At 47.6% G+C, this 25,930-nt stretch overlaps 3 protein-coding genes across 8 annotated transcripts in view; 2 read left to right on the top strand and 1 right to left on the bottom strand.

Annotated features, from left to right (window-relative positions):
* Positions 1 to 2,886, top strand: part of brd4 (bromodomain containing 4) — a 32,423-nt gene extending 29,537 nt beyond the window's left edge. For all 3 annotated transcript variants that reach the window (XM_084438014.1, XM_084438013.1, XM_084438012.1), the window contains 2 exons: positions 180 to 432; positions 1,382 to 2,886. In XM_084438014.1, the coding sequence (XP_084294140.1) occupies positions 180 to 432; positions 1,382 to 1,450 (322 nt within the window). In that variant the 3' untranslated portion in view covers positions 1,451 to 2,886. The remainder of the gene's footprint in view (positions 1 to 179; positions 433 to 1,381) is intronic.
* Positions 2,887 to 6,348: 3,462 nt separating this feature from the next.
* Positions 6,349 to 9,911, top strand: lpar2a (lysophosphatidic acid receptor 2a; the record flags this gene model as incomplete). The annotated part of the gene is made up of 4 exons (XM_084439133.1): positions 6,349 to 6,439; positions 6,968 to 7,722; positions 9,362 to 9,621; positions 9,786 to 9,911. Exons 2-4 carry the CDS (start codon positions 6,978 to 6,980, stop codon positions 9,909 to 9,911), a joined length of 1,131 nt encoding a protein of 376 aa, XP_084295259.1. The 5' UTR covers positions 6,349 to 6,439; positions 6,968 to 6,977.
* Positions 9,912 to 12,382: 2,471 nt separating this feature from the next.
* Positions 12,383 to 25,930, bottom strand: part of pbx4 (pre-B-cell leukemia transcription factor 4) — a 32,568-nt gene continuing 19,020 nt past the window's right edge. For 2 of the 4 annotated variants that reach the window (XM_084438021.1, XM_084438023.1), the window contains 6 exons: positions 23,258 to 23,502; positions 22,681 to 22,871; positions 21,859 to 21,994; positions 19,886 to 20,042; positions 17,172 to 17,258; positions 13,279 to 13,415 (listed from right to left, as the gene is read on the bottom strand). In XM_084438021.1, coding sequence (XP_084294147.1) covers positions 17,215 to 17,258; positions 19,886 to 20,042; positions 21,859 to 21,994; positions 22,681 to 22,871; positions 23,258 to 23,502 — 773 coding nt within the window. In that variant the 3' untranslated portion in view covers positions 13,279 to 13,415; positions 17,172 to 17,214. Of the gene's footprint in view, positions 13,416 to 17,171; positions 17,259 to 18,791; positions 18,896 to 19,885; positions 20,043 to 21,858; positions 21,995 to 22,680; positions 22,872 to 23,257; positions 23,503 to 25,930 lie in introns of all 4 variants that reach the window. The other 2 variants (XM_084438024.1, XM_084438022.1) reach the window with 2 other exon arrangements.

Here is a 25,930-nt window from a genome sequence, read left to right as displayed (position 1 = left end):
CACGACGCTAACGCACCCTCACGACGCTAACGCACCCTCACGACACTAACACACGCTAACGACGCTAACACACACTCGCTTACGGGGAGGGAACGAGGCGATACATCGAGGGGGTCCATGTTTTTTGAAAGCGATACTCATGTTCTACTCGTGTGTGTTTTGTGTTTGTCGCCCCCTAGGGGTCGAGACGAGGAGGACATGGAGCAGCCGAGGCGGGTGCACGAGGAACCGCGCAGGCGACTAGAGCAGCACCAGCCCCTCCAGACCCCCCAGCAGCAGCAGCCGCCGCCCCCCCAGGTCCAGGCCCCGCCCCCCGCGCTCCAGCAGCCGCCCCAGGCGCCCACGCCCCCCCAGCCCTCCGCGCAGAGCGCCCTGGACCAGCAGAGGGAGCTGGCGAGACGCAGGGAGCAGGAGCGCCGGAGGAGAGAGGCGGTGAGACGACGCCCGGGGACTAGGGCTGGGTTCAAAAGAATCGATTAATCGATTCTGAATCAAATGATTCAGAATCGATTCATGAATCCCAAAATTGATCTTTTATTTAATGAATGAATGAATAAATGAAGGAATTAATATTTCATTAATTCATTCAATGATTTTTGGTTCATTCAATGATTTTTGGTTCATTCAATGATTTTTGGTTTTAAAAACCACTTAACGGTCTGCTCTCACCGAGCACTGAGTTGCTAGGAGACGATAAATTTTCACCTGTCAATCATGTGTGATTAGCGAGCAGCGTCCCAACGATTCCCAAGACAAAACAAGCCCCTTGTTGTTTTTTTTTGCTCAGTGATGATGATGATGATGATGATGATGACGTGGTGTTCGGCTCAAACAGATCATAGTTCTAAACTGCTCACTTGTGATCTGAGCAGATCAGTCTGAGCGTAACTGAGCAACCTCAGCTACTTAGTCGCACTGAGATGAAAAAAGCATTCTGTCCCATTTTGGTTCACATAATTGGTCATAGTGTTCACCTATTCAACGATGTATGCCCAAAAAATTACAAAATTCTACTTTTGTTGTAATCTTATATCAAAGTATATCATTTCTTACTTCCTGGAAAATGGTAGGTCACGTGCAATGACGACAACAGGTACCTTAGATTTTAGGCCAATAATCTCACGACATCCACCCGTCAATCAACGCTATCCTCCTATCGAATCTGTCTAAAGTTCTTAAAACCCGTCCACTTGTCAATGTTCCAATCAAATTCCTCTAAACATATGTCCCACCCTCATAGCTTGTTTGCGTCGGAAATACGTCAAACTACGGAAGTTAGATGATCTCAAACGTCCGTTTCAGTGCGACTTTAACGCGCCCATTGTCTCTTTGGGTGTCTGATGTTCTCTATTAATGCTTTGATCTCTCTCTCTCTCCACAGATGGCCGCAACCATCGACATGAATTTCCAAAGTGACTTAATGGCGATCTTTGAGGAGAACCTCTTTTGACGAGGAGACGAACGGAAACAAACTGCAAAAAAAAACACAAAAAAACATGGATGCTGAGCTGAGCTGAGGTGGATAACGGAGGGATGGACGACCTGGGAGGAGGCGACGGTTCCGTGAGAGACTGACCCGAGCAGCTGGACCGGCCTGGACGCAGGAGGGCTGGGACAGGGGGACAGGAGGACAGGAGGGCTGGGGGACAGGAGGACAGCGGGCTGCTGCTCTGGTAACCCCTCCCCCCCGAGGCAAGATGGACACGGCCGACAGCGATGCTTGCATCGGGTCGGGGGAGTCGTTTCCTGGTGGATCACCTTTGACCTCGTTGGCTTGAAACGGGAGCGAAAAGACTCCGAACGCCACGTCGTTTCACACGGGGGACGAACGGACAGAGAGGATCATGGGAAAAACGAGACGACGTCGAAACACAATAATGAAATGCTCTGATAACGTACCGATGGTCAGCGCTGGGATGGTCAGGAACTGACAGATGTTTTTGAGTTGGTTAAGATTACTAGTCTTTTTTTTTTAATGTTTTGTGTTTTGTTCGTCAGAGGAGAACACATGTGAGAAGCCGGTGGGGTCAGGAGGTCAAACTTCCATGTATAACGTGTATCTCTCTCAGCGGAGAAGGTACAGCTTGCCTTATTCTTCTTCTCACCTTTTTCTGACACACAGATACGCGCGCACACACACGCGCGCAGTGTGTGTTGTCGGCTACATAAAGACTCCCTTTCCTGAACATATGAACAAATCAATAACAGTTAAGTCAGGAGGAGGAGGCTTGTTATGTGCAGAATTTTTCATTATGTAGGATCAACTGTAAAGAGTTATTTTCTTATATACTACAATTACTGTTTTTTTTTCTTTCATATTTTAACCCCCTCACCACCAATACACTTCCCCACCAATGTCTATGCCAAACAACCATTACTTAACGCTGAATTCTTAGTCCTTAAATGCTTCTTTAACATGTTTTTAATATATAATTTTTTTTCTCTCGTCCTTTTCACCCGTCACAAAACACGTGGATCGTAGAAAACGCTCAACCTAATATATGCATTATCATTATTCCAACAAGTGTACGTCAAAGACGGAAGCATCCACATCGTCTTATTGTCTTCGTTTGTCTGAACCTGGGGGTAGAATCTCATCAGTGGAGAGGAAAGAGTCCAGTGGTTTTTGAGCGTTGGTTTAAATATGATTTCATAACCGCAAACACCTTTACGTGTACTACACCTTAAGATAGAAGTGTGGACTGCAAAGTCCTTTTCACATCTGATACATTTTTCACACTACTGAACAAGTTAGTTTGAGAAGCTGAGTTGCTCCTTGTCCTCGTCACCTATATTGGAGTCTTGTAGTGCTCAGATTGAACCTTCTCAGCCTGCGTGTGCTGGTTCCTCTCCTGGAGAAACGCAGTCTGTCCCCAGAGAAGGGAGAAGGGGGTAGGGAGAAGGGGGTAGGGAGAAGGGGGAAGGGGGTAGGAGAGGTTCACCCCAAACGCAGGCGTGAACGTCATTTGGCTTTTAACAGATGAGACACATACGTCTCAGACTTAAAGCGGATATCTGATACCCGATAGGAGCTCTAAACTAGTCTTTCTGTGAGTTTTCTTGTTCACAGATTATTTTAAGTCGGCGGAGGGCACTCTGTCGGCAATACGTAATATTATAAATAATCACAAAAAAATGTACATTGAAAACGTTGAAAAAAAACACAGCTCTGATTTGACATCTTTGTTCTTGTTCAGTTCTAGTGGATGTGAGTTCTAATTCTGTTCTCCGAGACGGCGAGGGGGCGGGGCTCTAGCAGACATCTGTCCCTCGCTCCTTGCGTTCGCTCCTATGGCGTTTTCTCCAGTGCCTGCCTGTATTGTATTGCGATTCTAGTCGGCTTATATTACACTTGGGGGTGGGGCCTGGGGGTGCGTGGCCCCGGGGGGGGCAGGTGTAATATTTGAACGGGAGGGAGATTTTGGGAGAGCTTGTGTAAAATGGCAAAAATGAAAGTCGGCATTTAATATTTTACCCATTACCAATATTCAGGTTTAAATCTAGTTTTAGCTGGACTTCTTTGATGAGTGTAACACTTGACAAATACTTTCTCATTTCGTTCAATCAGTAAGTTTTAAGTAAACATGGTTGTGTTGCCACATTAGCATTTATGGATGTTAATCTAGATGTGTGTGTGTGGATAGTTGGATGAATGTATGGGTGTGTAAATGTATGGGTGTGTAGGTGTAGGTGTATGAGAGTGCAAGTGTATGGGTGTGTAAGTATGGGTGTGTAAGTGTATGAGTGTGTAAGTGTATGAGTGTATGAGTGTAAGTGTATGGCTGTGTAAATGTATGGGTGTGTAAGTGTATGGGTGTGTAAGTGTGTAAGTGTATGAGTGTAAGTATGGGTGTGTGTAAGTGTATGAGTGTAAGTGTATGGGTGTGTAAGTGTGTAAGTGTATGAGTGTAAGTATGGGTGTGTGTAAGTGTATGAGTAAGTGTATGGGTGTGTAAGTGTGTAAGTGTATGAGTGTGTAAATGTATGGTTTTAGTTTGTGGCGCAAGGAGGCGTGTCCTCCATTTTAGAAAAGCATTCTATTGGGGATTAGAAAACACAAAATGCTTCAAGAGAAAGTGTTTCTCTGCTTAAGTCACCTTTTTCTATTACGCTGAAGTCCACCATATATGAATATATATAATTTTTATTGTTAGACTGGTTTTAAAAAGATAAAGAAAAAAACATTTAATTTCTTTAAGCCTCTAATTCCCCCCCTTGGTATTGGTTGGATGTTATGTGCCATAGATCTGGATTCTACACAGAATGTGCTGACTTGAGAGTTCGCTTTATTCAGGTATTTTATTTCGTGTTACATTTGTTATGTTTTGGATTTTGTGTTCAACATTTTCCTCGAAATATCGTTTGGTATGTGAGTGGTCTATCGAGGTCTATGATTCAATCTGTTATGATCATGGAATAAACTCATCTCTTTTATAGAAAATAAAAAATAAACAAAATAATGTATTGTTTTATTTAATTGTATAAATGTTCACTTCACATATGGTCAGGAGTGGGGATCCTGGGGGGGTCAGGGGGGACATGTCCCCCCCCCAATATTTGAGATCATTAAAATTGTCCCCCCCCCAATATTTAGATTGGGGTAGTGGCATTCAAATGACCATACAGCCACGTAGGAAGATGTCCCACCCCCAAAAACACCCATTCACGGTAGCTGCCATGCAAGGTGCTAACCTGCTCATTGGGAGCAATTTGGGGTTAGGTGTCTTGCTCAAGGACACTTCGACATGTGGACAGTCGGAGCTGGGATTCGAACCGCTGACCCTTCGATCATTGAACGACCCGCTCTACCAACTGAGCTACAGACGCCCCATAATGTACAGTAGACATCTGTGTCGTCTGCAACAGCTCCATGCTTGGACATGCTTCCCGTCCTCAGCTGCTGTACAGATAACCTGTGCTATGTGGTCTTGAGATGGTATCTGGGTACAGTGATGCCACCTGCTGATATCTGGGGGTGTGGTCCTGGGATCCTGGCCAGTCATGACTAGTTTGTTCTGGTATATTCCAGGAACTGTGGCTTCGGTCACAAGAGTGACGAGTCTCTACGGTCTGTATCAGCTGCTTCTTATTCTCTGGGATGCTTGTGTTCATATGTTGTTAATGAATAACGGCGTGCACAAAAATATTAGTACAACAGTGTTAGTTGTTTTTAAAACGCTGTTTACGTTTTATAAATCCGGTGGACTTTCCGTTTCCCCCTTAATGATGGACTACTACCACTTGCTGGTGTGAAGTTATCTCATCTCACACAAGCGCAGAGTGGAGCTTCCACTTAATCCACTTTATCCTAATTTATCAGACATTATTTCATGTCATTTCAATTCACAGCTATTTCAGTGGCATGACTAGCTTCCGTCCTACCAGTCCTGAACAGAAACAAGCCAGCCTCGCCCATAAACCAGGCTTGACCTGGCCTGGTTTAAACAAAAAGAAGCTTGTCTCCACCTGGTTCAAAGCCTGTTCACCTGCCGAAATGTAATCAGCAACAGGGCTTCTTCAACGTCCGTGTTTAAGAGTGTATCTAGTCTAGACGAGCCCACAGGCCATGTCTGGTAAGCAGGCTGATTGTCTGTGGGACAGACTGAAGTTACCCTGGTACAGCATGTTAGCCAGATCATATCTAGCTCGCAGAAGTTACCGCTAGACTATCTGCCACTGCAATGACTGAGTAAAGAAGACATATTTCCTGGTTTCTGATCCGTCTTTGTAGGCTAGGATTACTCTTTATTCCATACGGTGTACCGCTAGTTTATTGTAAACTGATTAAATGAATGAGAATAAATCCAATTGATAGGCCTTGATCCGATAATATTGTTTGTATTCCATAATATTGAGGGATATCATAAGCTACATTTAGATCTATTTGAGTTGCCTAATAAAAGAGCATCTTTGGTGTGAAGGCTATTCTGCCTCTAACCTACCCGTGGACAAGGTGCCAGTAGGGGCACTTTCACTAGACTAGATCAATCAATCAATCAATCAATCAAAGCTTTATTTGAATAGTGCATTTCATACCCAGAGGCAACACAATGCGCTTTACAGAGAACAAGGGAGGTGGGCATACGACCCACTCTCTACATATTCCAGAGGGAAGCAAAAAAACAGTAATCACCCGGGGGCCAGATAGATCAAATAATTCAACTAATGATAAAAAAAGATGATGATCCATATTTATGATTTTGTTGAGCGTTCACACGCCATTGTTATTTCCATCGAGCAGGTTGAGATCTTTACCGGATACCGACTCCCACAGCGTCAGTGATTGGCCAACCGGGAGGGAGACAGGTGTGACCGTGTGGGCGTGTCTTCCCAGGACCACGCAGAGGGACGCTTTACGCCTACAAGTTGTTTTTATGTAGAGACATATTTCTTTCAGTATTAAGTCGTGGGAACCTGGATGAAATCGGTTCAAATTGTGGTGAGTAAGATCATATCGGCTAATTTGTCGCTGCGTTAATGATGTTTGTAGACTACAGGTAATACTCCTCTCTAATAGGCTGATCTCTAAGGAAATGGTGCGGCTTGATTTGCATATAAGCCTCTATCTGTTGTCAAATATTATGTGGTGTTTTGTAAGCTACCCGTAGCCCTCCTCAGAGAGGTTTTGGCACCACAACAATGTTGATCAATGAGGACAAGTTGTCTAGCCTACCCGTGGTGACCCCAAATGCCACCGTTTTCGGGGACACATTATTTCGGTGAGATCCAACCGGCCCCGCCTCCCCAGCACGGTAGCTTGTGGTTCTTGCGCAATAACTACGTATACAGACCAGAAAAACTGGAATCACATCAAATCTTTATCTTTGTCTGACAAATGCCTGTGGTGCTCTACATGTGTTTGTTTGATTTGACCTATAGTGTCCTGAAACCTATTGTTATAAGCATAACACATGAATGTCTCAGGTCAAAATTAAATGTCAATATTAAACCCATTCTCCTTCTCCAGCGATGCCAATATGGGAAGCAGAGGTTCGAATTCCTGCGACTATAGTCACAATCTTACCTTCTACTATAAACTGGTTGGTAAAAAGATAAGTGAAGAGTGGTCAACCCATGACTATGTAGTGATTGGACCTGGCCTAGTGGTCTGTTTTATAGTCATACTGTCCAACATGATGGTGATGGCAGCCATCTTCATCAACCGTCGCTTCCATTTCCCCATCTACTACCTGCTGGGCAACATGGCGGCCGCAGACCTGTTCGCAGGCCTCGCCTACGTCAACCTCATATTGAACACGGGGCCGTGGACCATCACTCTGAGCAAGCGGCAGTGGTTTATTCGTGGGGCCTTGATAGACATCAGTCTGACGGCGTCGGTGGGCAGTTTGCTCGCGGTGGCGTTGGAGCGCCACCAGACCATCATCACCATGCAGCTCCACAGTCAGATGAGCCCTCGGCGCGTGGTTCTGCTCATCTTCCTCATCTGGGCCGTGTCCATCGCCATGGGTCTGGTCCCCTCCGTGCTCTGGAACTGCGAGTGCGACCTGGCCGACTGCTCCAGCATCGCCCCGCTCTACAGCCGGCGCTTCCTGGTGTTCTGGGCGTCGCTAAACCTGCTCACGTTCTCCGTCATGGTGGCCACGTACGCGCGCATCTTCATGTATGTGAGGCTTAGGAGCCAGCGGGCCGCCGAGCGCACCTCCCAGCGGTGGCGCAGCCAGACCATCATCGGCCTCATGAAGACCATCTCCATGGTTCTGGGTGAGTAGGACCATAGATGGGTTATGAAATGATTGGCCCCTGGGCACAGACACGTAAAGGGCCTCTCATTTATCGCCTTTTTGAATTTGCCTGATGAGACGGCATCCAAATCCAATTTGAAGATAATTAGAGAAATCTCACAATAAAAGCAGCTTTACCAGCTCGGTTTTGACTCGGGGGACCCAGTGAGGAGAACTTGCTTTTTGGATTTCTCAACTATGGGCCCAAAGCAGTTGAAGGGTCCATATTGCATGGAGTACTCAGCCCCTAAAGTACTACAGATAAACACTCATTTAAAAAAGTATCATGATCGTTTCTTTCTTGTGACTTGTTATTGACATGGATGACTAAGCCCTTTGACTATGCAACAAGTAAGGGCCCCTGAACTCTTGGGCCCCTGGTCGTGGGCCCCGTAGACCCGTTCATTAATATGTCTGAGTTGGATAGCAGGAGGATGTGTAACTTTATGATCCAGATCATCTCACTTCACTTTTGCAAAGGTAGCTGTTTGAGTATTTGTGCTGTATTTGAGTTGAGATGAGACGTCTTGGTAAACTCACATCAAGAAGGTTCAGAGAGTTACCAGTCATGATTACGCCCCGTTCTTCACAGTGTTGTGCCCTCCTTGTGATTACATGCCTATAATAACCAAGCGTGACGTTGGAAATGCTCGACACTCACCAGGCTGGTATGCGTGTCCCTCCCATTTCCTCTCTATCAACATGTTTCTCTCCTCCGTGGAAGTCTGTGTTTCATAAGAACTTTGGGGCGGATGTAGCTCAGTTGGTAGAGCCGGTCGTTCAAGGATCGAAGGGTCAGCGGTTCGAATCCCATCTCTGACTGTCCACATGTGGAAGTGTCCTTGAGCAAGACACCTAACCCCAAATTGCTCCCAATGAGCAGGTTAGCACCTTGCATGGCAGCTGCCGCCATTGGTGTGTGAATGTGTGTGAATGGGTGAATGAGAGGTCATTGTAAAGCGCTTTGAGTGCCGCTAAGGTGGAAAAGCGCTATATAAGTGCCGTCCATTTACTATTTAGGAAGAGAGGATGTGAGTCACATATTTGAAAACGTTTCTGATCGGTCCCAAACATCTTTCCATTCTTGCTCAATATCTTAACTTGCCAGTAAAGATGCCTGAGCTACAGCTGTGTGGTATATTAGTCATAGACGGGTTATGAAATGATGGGGCACCTGATTGGCCCCTGGGCACAGACACGTAAAGGGCCCCTCATTTATCGCCTTTTTGAATTTGCCCGATGAGACGGCATCCAAATCCAATTTGAAGATAATTAGAAAATCTCACAATAAAAGCATCTTTACCAGCTCGGTCTTGACTAGAGGGACCTAGTGAGGAGGACTTGCTTTTTGGATTTCTCAACTATGGGCCCAAAGCAGTTGAAGGGCCCATATTGCATTGAGTACTCAGCCCCTCTAAAGTACTACAGATAAACACTCATTTAAAAAAGTATCATGATCGTTTCTTTCTTGTGACTTATTGACATGAATGACTAAGTCCTTTAACTATGCAACAAGAAAATGCCCCCTGAGCTCTTGGGCCCGGTAGACCCATTCAGTAATATGTCTTTGATTACAGTATATTATACGTTAGTGAATCTTCTCTTCCTGATGTCTGCAGGAGCGTTTGTGATCTGCTGGACTCCAGGTTTAATGACCCTTTTGCTGGACGGTCTGATGGGTGAAGCCAGCCATGCCACGCGATATGAGAAGTACTGCTTGGTCATAGCGGAGTGCAACTCTCTGGTCAACCCCATCATCTACTCGCTCCGCGATGAGGACATGAGGAGGACGTTTAAGTGGATCCTGTGCTGCCTTTGCAGGAGGTGCGGTGTCCAGCAGAGGGCGCCCTCTCCTCAGTTTGACGCAGCACCACCAGAGGTACCATTTTATAAACGGAGGATGAAAGTGTGACTGCGGCAGCTTGACCCTTGTGTACTGTATTCTCTTCCTGTAAAATTAAGCACACTTGCCTTCCTTCACTGAAATTAAGTGCCTTAATTTAGACAGAATGCACAATACTGAACATCTCTGTGTCCCTACAGGATAATGATGTAATGGAACCAGAGGAGGACAAAGCCAACTACACCTTACAGCTGATGCAGAAACAGACCAGTGATCAGCCCCTCAGCTGTTGCTGGATTATACCAGAGCAAAGTAACAGCTCATAACGTACTGGGATCAGCTGGGAGCTTCCTGGAGCTGCCACAATGCCCAATCCATTCATATGTGTAAATACTGGGATGTCCATTTTGTAATAAATCGTTATGGCAGAGACTAAATGTGGAGACTGTGAAGTAATTTGGATTTACATTAGGATGTACTGTAATTACCTTTAATTATCTGAATATCCTGTGAAGTATTTTTGCGACGTCCAATTTGAAGTATGCATGATGCTCGTTTCAAATATTCACATTGCCAGGATACTGAATTAGATAAACTAACATCCATTGTTATAATTCTCTCCTTTTTTATTTGTTTAAATGTCACAAGAGCATAGATGACGTGACTCAAATCATTAGAATTAAAACAAGGAAAACAACCCCGGCCCCCCCAAAAAGAAAAAAGAAAATCACACTAAATTATTTTATTAGTTTTCTAATAAGGAACACTACAACTTGTCATCTTCCTTTTGTTTTTACTGTTTCTAGAACATCTCTAAATTTTGAGGTATAAAAGGATACCAGACTGTGAAAGTCTGAAAACAGGGGGGTTTATATACAAGAGAAATGGAGAGACAGAGGTAGAGAGAGACGGGGGCGTAGATACAGGAGGGGAGTGAGGAAGAGGAAACACAAAGATACTAATGGAACTAACTCATCATTGGATTACAATGGCTATTGATTTGGTGCTGTGGAATCTAATTAGCATGGGTAGAATTAGAGGTTGGGAAATCGCCAAAAATTACAAAAATGGTAAGGGCTAACGAACCCTCGGTCTCTGCTCGAACTGCTAAGTTCATCACTTAAAATAAAAATGCATTCAACATGTTGTGTTAATACATAGTGTATTCTTGCCACAATATTATGCATGTAACCAGATTCAATTTCACAGCACCAAACGAAATTGTAGCCAATAAACCCCACATCATAACCCTATTATGAAACAAAGACCAAAATTAAAATACACAAAATCATACAAAAAACTCTCAACCCCCAGCAGAAAAAGAAAAAGGCCAAACCAACCAACCACACGGCTCACCCAGAAGAATAGAAAACAAAGGTTTTATAAAAGAGATAAAAGTGAAACATTCCACAGACTGTACAGTGACTCCATAACGACTGGCAGACAAAAAAAGGGGAAGCTAATTTGGTGTAGTGATAGCATTACTTGTAAGATATAGCCTTATGAAATGTTTATAATATAAGTAACAGTAAACAAGAATACAGTTATCAGGCTAATACATTGAAAAGCTTAAAAAGCTCCTCAATCAAGTCTTTTTCTGTAACATGTATTATTAACAAAGCCTCCATTTACATGTATGTTCATAAGTCTTTGTTTAATATACTGAGTTCCCATTTCATTATCAAAACGCCCCGCGACTTACATAACAGATGCATGTTAAGAAAGAACCAATGAAACCAAATCAATGGAGAAATAGTGATTTGGCCCGAGACCATTATTACTGTAGTAAACCCATTGCTGCCTATTTGGTAACAGGAGCAGAAAAGCCCTTTCTAAGTGGCCAAATCAATAACGCCATGTTTTTAGCAGCCGCTGTTCTATGAACGGCCAGCAGGGGGAGAACATGCCGTCTCATGGAATGAGCGCTCAACTGCACACGATACAATCAAACCTTAAGCACAGGTGAGACAGATGACAGACCTCAAACGCCCCGCCCCCCACCCCCACCCACCCCCCAAACAACCCCCCTCGAAAAGCCCAAACAAAAACCTTGAGGCATGACAACACCATACACAAAAAAGACACAAGTACAAATACAAATTCCCTCCTCTCCCCCAAACTGAAAAAGGTGACGAGTCACCATCTCTTAATTACATTGTTGATCATGGTATTTTTGGTTTTGGTACAATAGACCTGTAAAAGTGTCCAGGTTTCAGGTTGTGAAGAGATCCTAGTTGTGCCCTGTCCAGCCTGAGTGGCTGGTGGAAGAAGCCGGTGTCCAGCCGAGACACAGAGGAGCAGACGGACGCGGAGTCCGCCTGCGTGGCCCAAGCGTTGGACGACTCTGTACATACACTGTACATACAGCATTCCAACACTAATGCATTTATTCCTTTTTGGTCTGTCGTTATACCCATGGTTTCTGCTAATGAACGTGATGCTAAAAACGTAAAGATTAAACTAATTTTAATACCTAAAAGTCTACATGCATGGAAGACAGTCACGTTTCTAAATTTGTCACTTTTTTTTTTTTCTTCTCCCCAATTAAACATCACCAAACTCCGCCCACCCCTTCTCGCTCACCTCTCTTAGAAGGATGATCAAATTAATCTGATTTGGTGGCTGGTGCATTCTTTGTGAAACAGCATTAGAAAAAAGGCTACAATCAACTAAACTAGTTGACAAAGAGATAAGTAAAGTCTACAAACCATCTACTAAACCTTAACCCCCCCCCCCTCCCTCCCCCTGCACCCCCAAACATAAAGGAGATTGTTCCCATCTCTCCTCTTCCCTCCGTACCCCCCAGTCCTGCCCAGGCCAGGGGTTAGCCGTCGGGGTTAGCCGTCTGCTAGCGTACCTCCCGCAACTCCTCACCAGATCGCTGCACCTCTAGAAAGATGCTCAAAGTTTGTGCTTGGCAGGTCGCAGTCGCGTTCCGCGAAAGGGGTTGAAAAGGTGAGGTGTGTGTGCGTGTGTGCGTGTGTGTGTGTGCGTGCGCTCGCGTCTGTGCATATCTGACCTGTACATTTCTCACGTTAAAAGCCTCGCTAAAAGGAAACGTCGAGCGGTAAAAGGATGGAAGATTCGACGGCGTCTTTGCGCGTCGTGGTCAGAGGTCGTTCTCGGGAGGAGCGGAAGGAGGCAGCACTTTGGTACAAGCAAGGTAAGCAGAGCTCTGTGGTGATCTCTGGTGATCTCTGGTGATTTCTGGCGATCGCACGCTGACCGCCTGGCGTGCGTAGCCGGTATCGTACGTCACCGCTTCTCGGAGAGTGGGAGGAGCCACGCGGTGTTTCCAGAGCGGAGGGTCAAGCTCCCTTAGTGAGGAATGGGTGCGGTCGGTCGATCGGTACGACTCGGCCGGGCTGCGGAGTTGAGGAGTTGAGACGTGCATATACACAGGAAATGACATCGCGACCCGAGACCCAGACAGGCCAGGGGTGTCAGAGTGACCCTGCCGGTCCCACCCCTCGCCTCCAGCATAGCGAAACTCAGTTGTAGGGGTGGAAGGTCAGTTCCTTCCATCTCCCGTTCGGCTGTCTGTTGTGCAGTCCTCAAGTGTGTGTGTGTGTGTGTGTGTTGCCTGGCGTACGGTCCCAGTCCAGAGTTGGAGAGTGGTAAACGAGGGTAGAGAGAGGGTAACGGGGTCATGGCTGACCTCGGCAGGGGCAGAGAGAACGAGGGGAGGTTGGGGGGGGGGAGGAGGAGGAGGAGGAGGAAGAGGAGGCTACAGAGTCTCAGTTGGAGTTGTCGGAGTGGACGCTGCTGGGAGGCCCGAGTGGAGAGGTGACGGAGGAAGGGTTGGTGGTGTCCTGCCAGTTGCTGTTAGCCTGGAACACAGAAAAAAAACTAAATTCACTCCCTCTTGCTCCGAGGCTCAATCTGTGTGATGAAAGGCTAAAGAGCTGAGCTGATCCAACCTTAGTAGGCCAGGTGCTGAGTACACGTGTTAGAAGTCTGTGTTTGTTTTAGTTTAGCCTTACTATGTACTAGGGCTGCACAATTAATCCTGAATTAATCGAAATCGCGATAATGACCTCCGCGATTAATTAATCGCAAAAGGCCGCAATTAATGTGATTAATAATTTTGCTTTGAATTGAGTGTGCTAGGACTACACGGACGAATCACAGGCGCGTGCTGTCTGACCAATCACATGCGTTCCCGCTGAGTGAGCTGTGCGCAGCAATTTCACTGAGAAGACAGATAGCAGTAGGTCAAGACAAGTGTCACAAGAGTACCTGCAGCCGTGAGTAGTGAAAAAATTAGCGAAAACGAGGTCAGTGAGTTAGTATCAAGAAAGGGATCAACGTCTGTGATTTGGGAGCATTTTGGTTAATATATATTAATATATTAATCGCAATTATCAATCACAATTACCATTTTGAAGCAAATAATCGCAATTATTATTTTTGTCATAATCGTGCAGCCCTACTATGTATTTTAGCCATATCGTGTTTCTATTTTAGCTATAGGCCTTTTGTGTTTATTTGAGCTATATTGTGTCTTAATCTTAGCTAGAGGCTATTGTGTTTGTTTTGGTCTGTACAGCACTTTGGTGATCCTTGTGATTTGTAAAATGTGTTTTATAAATAAAGTGGATTGGATTGGATACATACGTGAGAAGAGAGGAAAGATCCGCAGACCGATATATCCCGCTCACACTGATATCTCCCAGTTACACTGATATCTCCCGCTCACACTGATACTCCCAGTTACACTGATATCTCCCAGTAACACTGATATCTCCCAGTTACACTGATATCTCCCAGTAACACTGATATCTCCCAGTAACACTGATATCTCCCGGTTACACTGATATCTCCCGCTCACACTGATATCTCCCAGTTACACTGATATCTCCCGCTCACACTGATATCTCCTGGTTACACTGATATCTCCCGGTTACACTGATATCTCCCGGTTACACTGATATCTCCCAGTTACACTGATATCTCCCAGGTTACACTGATATCTCCCGCTCACACTGATATCTCCTGGTTACACTGATATCTCCTGGTTACACTGATATCTCCCAATTACACTGATATCTCCCAGTTACACTGATATCTCCCAGTAACACTGATATCTCCCGGTTACACTGATATCTCCCGCTCACACTGATATCTCCCAGTTACACTGATATCTCCCGCTCACACTGATATCTCCTGGTTACACTGATATCTCCCAATTACACTGATATCTCCCAGTAACACTGATATCTCCCAGGTTACACTGATATCTCCCAGTTACACTGATATCTCCCGCTCACACTGATATCTCCTGGTTACACTGATATCTCCCAATTACACTGATATCTCCCAGTAACACTGATATCTCCCGCTCACACTGATATCTCCCAGTTACACTGATATCTCCCGCTCACACTGATATCTCCTGGTTACACTGATATCTCCCAATTACACTGATATCTCCCAGTAACACTGATATCTCCCAGGTTACACTGATATCTCCTGGTTACACTGATATCTCCCAATTACACTGATATCTCCCAGTAACACTGATATCTCCCTGGTTACACTGATATCTCCCAGGTTACACTGATATCTCCCGCTCACACTGATATCTCCTGGTTACACTGATATCTCCCAGTAACACTGATATCTCCCAGTTACACTGATATCTCCCAGGTTACACTGATATCTCCCGGTTACACTGATATCTCCTGGTTACACTGATATCTCCCGGTTACACTGATATCTCCCGGTTACACTGATATCTCCCGGTTACACTGATATCTCCCAGTTACACTGACATCTCCCAGGTTACACTGACATCTCCCACTCACACAGATATCTCCCAGGTTACACTGATATCTCCCGCTCACACTGATATCTCCCAGTTACACTGATATCTCCCGCTCACACTGATATCTCCCAGTTACACTGATATCTCCCAGTTACACTGATATCTCCTGGTTACACTGATATCTCCCGCTCACACTGATATCTCCCGGTTACACTGATATCTCCCGGTTCACTTTATTGAAAATACGCAACGTTTCGACCCTTCATCAGGAAACTTCTTATATTCATACTTGTATTTTCAATAAAGTGAACCAGGAGATATCAGTGTGAGCGGGAGATATCAGTGTAACCGGGAGATATCAGTGTAACTGGGAGATATCAGTGTAACCTGGGAGATATCAGTGTAACCTGGGAGATATCAGTGTAACCAGGAGATATCAGTGTAACCAGGAGATATCAGTGTAACTGGGAGATATCAGTGTAACCTGGGAGATATCAGTGTAACCAGGAGATATCAGTGTAACTGGGAGATATCAGTGTAACCTGGGAGATATCAGTGTAACCTGGGAGATATCAGTGTGAGCGGGAGATATCAGTGTAACTGGGAGATATCAATGTAACCTGGGAGATATCAGTGTAACTGGGAGATATCAGTGTAACTGGGAGATATCAATGTAACCTGGGAGATATCAGTGTAACTGGGAGATATCAGTGTAACTGGGAGATATCAGTGTAACCTGGGAGATATCAGTGTGAGCGGGAGATATCAGTGTAACTGGGAGATATCAGTGTAACCGGGAGATATCAGTGTAACTGGGAGATATCAGTGTAACCTGGGAGATATCAGTGTGAGCGGGAGATATCAGTGTAACCAGGAGATATCAGTGTAACTGGGAGATATCAGTGTAACTGGGAGATATCAGTGTAACCTGGGAGATATCAGTGTAACTGGGAGATATCAGTGTAACTGGGAGATATCAGTGTAACCTGGGAGATATCAGTGTGAGCGGGAGATATCAGTGTAACCTGGGAGATATCAGTGTAACTGGGAGATATCAGTGTAACCAGGAGATATCAGTGTGAGCGGGAGATATCAGTGTAAGCGGGAGATATCAGTGTAACTGGGAGATATCAGTGTAACTGGGAGATATCAGTGTAACCTGGGAGATATCAGTGTAACCTGGGAGATATCAGTGTGAGCGGGAGATATCAGTGTAACCTGGGAGATATCAGTGTAACTGGGAGATATCAGTGTAACTGGGAGATATCAGTGTAACCTGGGAGATATCAGTGTAACCTGGGAGATATCAGTGTAACCTGGGAGATATCAGTGTAACTGGGAGATATCAGTGTAACTGGGAGATATCAGTGTAACCTGGGAGATATCAGTGTAACCTGGGAGATATCAGTGTAACCTGGGAGATATCAGTGTAACTGGGAGATATCAGTGTAACCTGGGAGATATCAGTGTAACCTGGGAGATATCAGTGTAACCTGGGAGATATCAGTGTAACCTGGGAGATATCAGTGTGAGCGGGAGATATCAGTGTAACCTGGGAGATATCAGTGTGAGCGGGAGATATGAGTGTAACCTGGGAGATATCAGTGTAACCTGGGAGATATCAGTGTGAGCGGGAGATATGAGTGTAACCTGGGAGATATCAGTGTGAGCGGGAGATATCAGTGTGAGCGGGAGATATGAGTGTAACCTGGGAGATATCAGTGTAACCTGGGAGATATCAGTGTGAGCGGGAGATATCAGTGTGGGGACCTCTCTGTGGCGACCCCCTGGAGGGGGGGTGAGAGGAGGGGGTACTCACGTCCGGACGGTGAGGGGTGTAGAGGGAGCTACCGGACAGCTCCTCATAGCCGGCCGTCAGGTGTGTAGCATGGGGCAGGGTATCCACCTGCAGGGGGACAACGGGTGCACGGTGAGACGAGGGCGCGCGGGAGAACCACGGCCACACACAGAACCACAGACCACAGACAGAACCAGAACCACAGACCACAGACGGAACAAGAACCACGGCCACAGACGGAACAAGAACCACGGCCACACACAGAACACGCAGGACAACGGGGAGAGCCGAGGAGATTCAGCTCCACAAACCTCTGCTGTATCTGTTCATCCACCAGACTGGGCAGAGATATCTACCCGAGGTCTCTCCTCCCCACCCCTTAAACACTCCTCACCTGACATTCAACCTTATTTATTTTCACTTGTTTATTATTATTATTATTGTTGTTGTTGTTATTATCATCATTATTATTATGTATATGTGGATTTTTCCTACTTCTTTAGTATTCATTGTACTTATCAGGCCATTTCACACAGAATGAAAGACAACAAACAAGCCATGTCCATTCACTACTCACACCAGGCGAATAAGGTGAGATGACATGATCTGGCAGTCTGAGAAACACTGGACCGCTGCCTATCGGTCAGTCTGGCTGCTCTGGCTAGTGGACATCCAGGCTGCTCTAGCTAGTGGACATCCAAGCTGCTCTAGCTAGTGGACATCTAGGGTGCTCTGGCTAGTGGACACTGAGGCTGCTCTAGCTAGTGGACATCCAGGCTGCTCTGGCTAGTGGACACAACTGCTCTAGCTAGTGGACATCCAAGCTGCTCTAGCTAGTGGACATCCAAGCTGCTCTAGCTAGTGGACACTGAGGCTGCTCTAGCTAGTGGACATCCAGGTTGCTCTAGCTAGTGGACATTCAGGCTGCTCTAGCTAGTGGACATCCAAGCTGCTCTAGCTAGTGGACACTCAGGCTGCTCTAGCTAGTGGACACTGAGGCTGCTCTAGCTAGTGGACATCCAGGTTGCTCTAGCTAGTGGACATCCAGGTTGCTCTAGCTAGTGGACATCCAGGTTGCTCTAGCTAGTGGACATCCAGGTTGCTCTAGCTAGTGGACATCCAGGCTGCTCTAGCTAGTGGACATCCAGGTTGCTCTAGCTAGTGGCCATCCAGGTTGCTCTAGCTAGTGGACATCCAGGCTGCTCTAGCTAGTGGACATTCAGGCTCACGACAGCAGAAATCTGTGATCTGTGGCTCCTCTTTGGGGACGACACAACTGGGCACTTCCACTGGGTACAAGCAACACTGGCGGGGTGGGGGGCGGGGCAGGGGGCGGAGCCAGAGGGAGGGTGAGGAACACACGGAGGGATGGGATGGAGGGATGGGGCGGAGAGACGAGATGGGAGGGGTCAGGGGTCACCGCGTGGAGGGGGGCCGTATGCGCCACACGGCGTGTTTCAGAGGGGTGGGGGACGGCGGGGTACCGCAGGGGTCAGGGGTGTCTAAAGGGGAGTGGCCAGGGCGGCCAGGGTCAGGGAGTGAGTAGGAGGAGCTAGGGATGGGTGTCCGGGGTAGCTGGGGTGGGGGGTGGGGGTAGTTGAGGGCATTGAGGCAGGCTTTGCAGATGTCCTCAGTGCATACCTGCGGCTGCAGAGAGGGGGCGACGGCGAGACCCTCCCCGTTGAGCGAGCGCAGACTGAGGTAGGCGTCGCCCGTGTGAGGCAAGCTGTAAGACCCCGACGACCCTGTGGGCAATACACGCAGCCAATCAGGCGCGCCGGCCTAGGGAGCCAGGGCCTCGGGCGCTAACGTGATTGGCCGGAGAAGGAGCGGTCGGCCATATTACAAAACCGGGGCGCCTTTCCTACAGATAAGGGCTCACTCATCACACCTGGAGTGAGAGGAAACAGCTGACATGGACAGAACTAAATATCCAAATAACTCCACGTCCAAAATATCTTTACAGTCGCGCTGTAAGACGAGGGAGTGGAGTTAAAATAGTAAAATAAAATCTCAGTTTCCATGATTTGGTTGAATCATCTCCAGGGATCGTGACCTTACCGATTGACAAGATAGGAAGATTGAAACAAATTAAAAAGGGCTGATCATGATATGGTCCTTCTACACGCTACAATGACTGAACGGTCACCTACCTGCTCCTGTCTGCTTCCACAGCAAATAGGGGTCGCTGTTAAGTGTGTGTGTGTGTGTGTGTGTGTGTGTGTGTGTGTGTGTGTGTGTGTGTGTGTGGACTGACTCAAATGTGTGAACGTGTGCTAAATCAAAACAGACAGGTAGCAGGGTGGCTGACATGCTGGCAGAAATAAAAGAGGCCGTGCAAAAAATGAATGACGAAAGATGGAAACCAGTCGACGCAAACCAAGGAGCAGAGTCGAAACACGCACACACACACACACACACACACACGCATCCAATACACAGTAATGGGGAGTTGTACTACGGTCCACCACGAAGATCACCGGTTTATGCTACGTAAGAACCCGTGCGACCGATGACATCACAGCCACGTATAGAACAGACAGGCAAAACAAGAGCAACAGGTCAGATGAAGAGCAGGAGAGACAGACGACCGTACGACCAGACAGACGGACCAGACACCGGTCATCAGTATGTGTGCTGGGGGATGTGTGCGCTCAACTCTGGCTGGTGTGGTGCGCTCGGCTGAGGTGTGGATGGGGGAGGGGTGGGGGGGTGGGGGTGGGGGGATGCGGTACCTGAGTTGGGCGTCGCCGGTGAGTTAGCCTGGCTAGCCTGCGCCGAGACACTGGCAGCATCCACCGCTGTTTTTACTGCGTAGAGGTTCGCTTCCTCCTGGAACTTACCAATGTTCTTCTTGTACCGTATTCTCTTGTTGCCGAACCAATTAGAGACCTGGGGGAGACACACACACACCAGGGGGGTTATAGTTAACGAAAACTAACTAAAAAACGAAAACTAGGTGTGAAAAAACATTTTAGTTAACTGAAATAAAATAAAAAAAACTAGACTTTACAAAAAAACGATAACTAACTAAAACTGTATTGTGTGTTTACAAAACTAACTAAAATAAACTAAAATTATAGAGAAAATGTCCTTAGTTTTAGTCTTTTTCATTTTATACATAGCAGAGTGTTTTGGGTGGATATGAAATCTATCCTCCATGTTCTTTAGCTGTGTCCCTGCGCAGGAGTAACCTGACAGATGAGCTCACGAGATCAGGATTATCTGACAACGCTAGCACAGAAGAATAAAAAACTACAACTAATACTGAAACTAATAAAAACTAAACTAAAACTAAGCATTTAAAAAAACTAAAAACTAAACTAAACTAGCAAACCTGCTTTAAAACTAATCAAATCTAAACTGAAATTGATAACAAAAAGTTAAAACGATATAAAAATAAAAACAAATGAAAAAAGCTAAACTATTATAACCTTGACACACACACACCAGGGGGGTTAGCGTTATGTGCACAACGACGGAGAGGAGAGCCGAGTGTGTTGGGGGGTGTGTAGGTGTCACTACGGGTGCCATGATTCTCAAAATTCACACTTGGATTGGATTTCGCGGGACTTCTAACTGGCTACTAGCACTGGCAAACGTTGGCTGGCTGTTTTTGCCGATTTAAGCCTCAGCAACGAGGCAGCTTGTACACAATACCTAGCGTAGGATGACGGTCTCTCTGTCATCCTCGGATGAACTAGTACTTTCCAAAATCATCCAGTGTTTCAATGTCTACACGCTAGAGATGTGAATATTGAGGATGTATCCGCGACACCCGCATCCGCGGGTGGGTGGGCCAATAAAAACCAACATTGTGATTAATTTCGGGTGAATTTGTCAGTTATATTCGTATTTAATAACTACTAACAACTAATTATATATATGATATGATAACAACTGTGAGAAAGCGTGAGACCTGCCAGCAGCTCACTCAAATACCCTCGACCACTTCGTCAACCCAGATCCTGCGAAAGCGAGCCTATAATCTTTACATTGTCAAGTCAAGAAAATGCGCCTATGAAAAGTGAATGAGCACGAACGGCTGGACATATTTTTTTTATTATTTTTTTGGGCTTTTCAGATTATTTTTTTTATGATATAGGACAGTGTAGAGAGACAGGAAATGTGGGAGAGAGAGAGGGGAGGACATGCGGCACAGGACCCGAGCCGGGAATCGAACCCTGGTCCGCCGCAGGGCGGATTAGGACTAGCCTTCATATGGTGCGCGCCTTACCCAGTGAGCTACCGGGGAGCCCCATAATTTAAATGTAATAAATCTCTCTACATTTTAGAAGGTCGGGTGGGTGGCGGGTGGATGATTGATGAGTGTACACGGATTCGGGTGCTCAAACTCCATCCACGCATCTCTAATACGCGCCTTTTGGCTGACAATACAACTAGCTTGGCTATCATTCAAACGAAAACCTACAGCTATCTTTCCCAACTAGCTTGGCTCAAACGAAAACATGGCTACCTTATTATGGGAGATGAGCAAGTAGACTAACGTTAGGCTACTTTTTACCAGCGTAAAAGAGAGACAGAGAATCGAGTCACGCTTCTGATTTTGATTTCAATGATCGAATTCGAACGATTCCACCATTTCGATCAATTTTCAATTTCCAATCTGAACAGACAGACAGAGACAGACAGACAGACAGCCAGCCAGCCAGGGCCCAGACCATCATGGCCGCCGCGCCGTGCTGACCTGAGAGACTGTGATCGCACACTTCTTGGCCAGCTCCTCCTTGGCCTCCTCGCTGGGGTACGGGTTGGACAGGTGGGAGTAGAAGTACTCGTTCAGCACCTCCGTCGCCTGCTTGTTGAAGTTGCGTCTCTTGCGTCTGTCCAGAGACACGAGAGCAGACGGGTCAAGAGGTCGAACGCAAACAGTCTCAGAATTACAACCGTGTGGACTAACATGAGACAGGGGGGCAGCCCTGCATCCAGCACACACACACACACACACAGGTCTCTCACACACACACACACACACACACACACACACACACACACACACACACACACACACACACACACACACACACACACACACACACACACACACACACACACACACACACACACACACACACACACACACACACACACGTCTCACACACAGGTCTCACACACAGGTCTCACACACAGGTCTCACACACACACGCACTGACGCACACTAGGGCTGTACAATATATCGTTTACACATCGTCATTGTGATGTGGCTGGGCCTGCATTTTTCCCCCTGCTTAGCCTACTGAGATATAGCTCCGGGACAGTAGGGGGCGCTAATGCACCAATGAACATCCAGCCTGGCGACAGCACAGGAATTAGCAAGATTAGAGAAGATGACGAGAACCAATCAGGGACTCCCACACCTTGTTTTACATATCGCAATATATATCGCAAAAAAGTATATTGCTGCAATGTACGTTTTTGTCAATATCGTGCAGCCCTAACGCGCACACACAGGTCTCACACACACACACACACAGGTCTCACACACGCGCACGCACACATGCGCACGCACCTGGCGTCCAGGAAGCGCGAGCGCAGGATCATGACGGCCTCGCAGGTGCTCTGCTTCAGCTGCATCTGGATGGAGGAGAACTTGCGGTGGATGATGGCCACCATGCGCTCGATCTCCTTGGGAGAGATGGGCCGGGTTCGGCTCTGCTCCCGCAGCAGGTTCATCACGTGGTTGGTGAACTCACTGCACGCCTGGGGGGAGGGGGGGAGAGGGGGGGAGACAGGGGGAGGAGGAGGGGGGGAGACGAGGGGGGGAGAGACAGGGGGAGGAGGGGGGACGTCGAGGGGGGGAGACAGGGGGGGAGATAGGGGGGTGAGGGGGGGAGACGGGGAGGAGGGGGGATGAGGGGGGGAGGGGCAGTGGGGGGAAAGACAGGGGGAGGAGGGGGGGAGAGACAGGGGGGGGGAGGGGGGGGAGAGACAGGGGGGGGGAGGGGGGGGGAGACAGGGGAGGGCAGGGGGGGAGAGACAAGGGGGGGAGACGGGGATTTCTATGACTCCGCCACGGCGAAAAATCAGTGGTTTACATTGTGAAGCAGTGAGCTCATCCCCCCCCTCCTCCTCCCCCTCCCCCCTACCTGCTCGTATTTCTCCAGCTCAGAGTGGTAGATCTGCCTGATCTGGGCCAGCTTGGCCCGGTAGTCTGAGTGCTCGATGCTGCCGTCGTTGGGCGAGCCGCCCGCCGCCGCCGCCGCAGCGGCCGCCGCCGCCGACCCCCCGCCCTTCTCTGGACCGGACACGCCCTCCGCCAGCAGCATGTTGTCCAGGCGCATGATCTGGGGGTCGGGGGGGTCCTCCTCCTGCACGCCCCGAATACTCAGCACTGGGAGAGAGAGAGAGAGAGAGATATTCACCTTTTAGATTATACTTTTTCTTTCCTTGATTTAATTATGTTTATTTTTCTTTTCTTTAGTTAATTTTATTTATTTATTTATTTATTATTTATGTATAAGACTTTGCTTTGGCAATAATGAACCTTGTTCTTTCATGCAAAAAAACAAAAAAAAGAGCGAGAGACAGAGAGAGGGAGAGAGTGAGAGACAGACAGAGAGAGAGAGAGTGAGAGACAGACAGAGAGGGAGAGAGTGAGAGACAGACAGAGAGAGAGAGTGACAGACAGACAGAGAGGGAGAGAGTGAGAGACAGACAGAGAGAGAGAGTGAGAGACAGACAGAGAGAGAGAGTGCGACAAAGAGAGAGAGAGATGAAGAAGTGAGTCAGACAGGTAAAATATGCGAGACATCAAAATGACATTCTGAGTTCAGCTCGGCGCACGACAGCGAGTAAGTTCCACACCTATCACTCCCACCGGGCCACATCACTGGGCCATTTCACTCCCCCTGCCTCCGGGCCATATCACTGGGCCATATCACTCCCCCTGCCTCCGCGCCATATCACTCCCCCTGCCTCCGGGCCATATCACTCCCCCTGCCTCCGGGCCATATCACTCCCCCTGCCACCGGGCCACATCACTGGGCCATATCACTCCGCCTTCCAACCAGCTCCGGCGAGGACACTTTCTCAACGCTCAGACTCCAGGAGAAACGCAGGGCTGTCAAAACACAGTCCAGATGCCCCCCTGAGTCTCTGCTCCGGGGATCCCAGAGTACATTCTAAACGCGGCCCCGCAGTGCCGAGTTTGGGCAGCAGGGGGCAGCGTGGCCCCGGGGTGGCAGCGTGCCAGAGCGAGGGGCGCGTGAGGCATGGGGAGAGTAATGCGAGTGCATGCGCGTGAGGCATGGGGAGAGTAATGCGAGTGCATGTGCTGTCACTACGAGCTCCGGCGGCCATAAGTACAGCTCTCCACTGCTCCGCTCCACCACTGCATTAAACCAGGACCTCTGTCAGCCTGGGGCCGCGCTCTCATCCCTCTCTCTCTCTCTCTCTCTCACTCATCCCTCTCTCTCTCTCTCTCACTCACACACACACACACACACCAGGTCCCTCTCTCACACACACACAGGTCCCTCTCACACACAGGTCTCACACACACGCGTCTCACACACACACACAGGTCCCTCTCACACACACAGACACACACGCGTCTCACGCACACACACAGGTCTCACACACACACAGACAGGTCTCACACGCTTCTCACACACAGGTCTCACACAGACACACACAGACACACACAGACACGTCACACACACGGACCCACACACGCGACAGTGTATCTGTAGGTCTTCACTCTACTTGCAGCTCCTTCCTGAATAGAAACACACACACACACAGGTCTCACACACACACACACACACAGGTCTCACACACAGGTCTCACACACACACACACACACACACACACACAGGTCTCACACACACACACACAGGTCTCACACACACACACACAACTTGCAGCTCCTTCCTGAATAGAAACACACTTTTACACCGTTTTCTTTTTTTTTTTACACAGTAAAGTTTCGAGCGCAGACGTGAGCAGTCATGGAAAATATGACCAGCGTGAACATGGACGACCAAACGCTGACCAGCTTCAGCTGCTCCGCGCCACACGACTCCACGGCTCGGACCGGCTCAGAGAGACCGCGAAGAACAAGACCGCTTTGAGTGAGACAAGATCCAGGCGAGGTGGACGAGGGGATTACTCCCAGGGGAAACTGTACACAGGGCTGTACATCCACTGAGGGGATTATGGGTAGTTTGTCAAAGCTCGAGTGTCGAAGGTGAGTTGAGTGACTAGTCAATCCGACTTTTGTTGAAAGCGCACGACCGCTACAACGGGGCCGACCCCGCCTCTTAAGTGACGCGATAAGACGTTCGCTGTTAAACAGACTTGGAAACAACAGGACTACAAATCCCTGCATGCATCACTGCACCGAGAGGAATAAAAGAGATATGGAGGCTAAGCGAGTGTTCTACCCAGATACGGAACAAAGAACACGCATTTAGAACAATCTGCCGTTTGTTCTTCCAGTTAATAATAACTCGGGAGCAAATGTTATCCAGAATGTGTGGTTGTACTTCAAAACTGCATCAACAACTCTAACGACTCTGCCAACTCACCCCCCCGCCCCCAACCCTCCCCCCCCCCTCCGCCCCCCAACAAAGGCCTTCTTTAACTTCTCTGCTGTTCCCTCCTTTTCTAGAGAGCCTCCCTCCCTCCCATGCTAACTTTTTTTTTTTTTTTCTTCTCTCCCCTGCTGGTGCTTTTTTTGTGTTTTTTTTCTTCTTCGTTTTTTTTTTTCCTGTTCCTTCTTGCCTGCTTTCGGCTCTCTCCACTTAGGTCCTGTACCC

This window comes from Borostomias antarcticus, assembly GCF_949987555.1.
Source record: "Borostomias antarcticus genome assembly, chromosome: 5".
In the NCBI taxonomy this organism is placed as follows: Eukaryota; Metazoa; Chordata; class Actinopteri; order Stomiiformes; family Stomiidae; genus Borostomias; species Borostomias antarcticus.
This window is presented reverse-complemented; position numbering and strand designations above follow the sequence as displayed.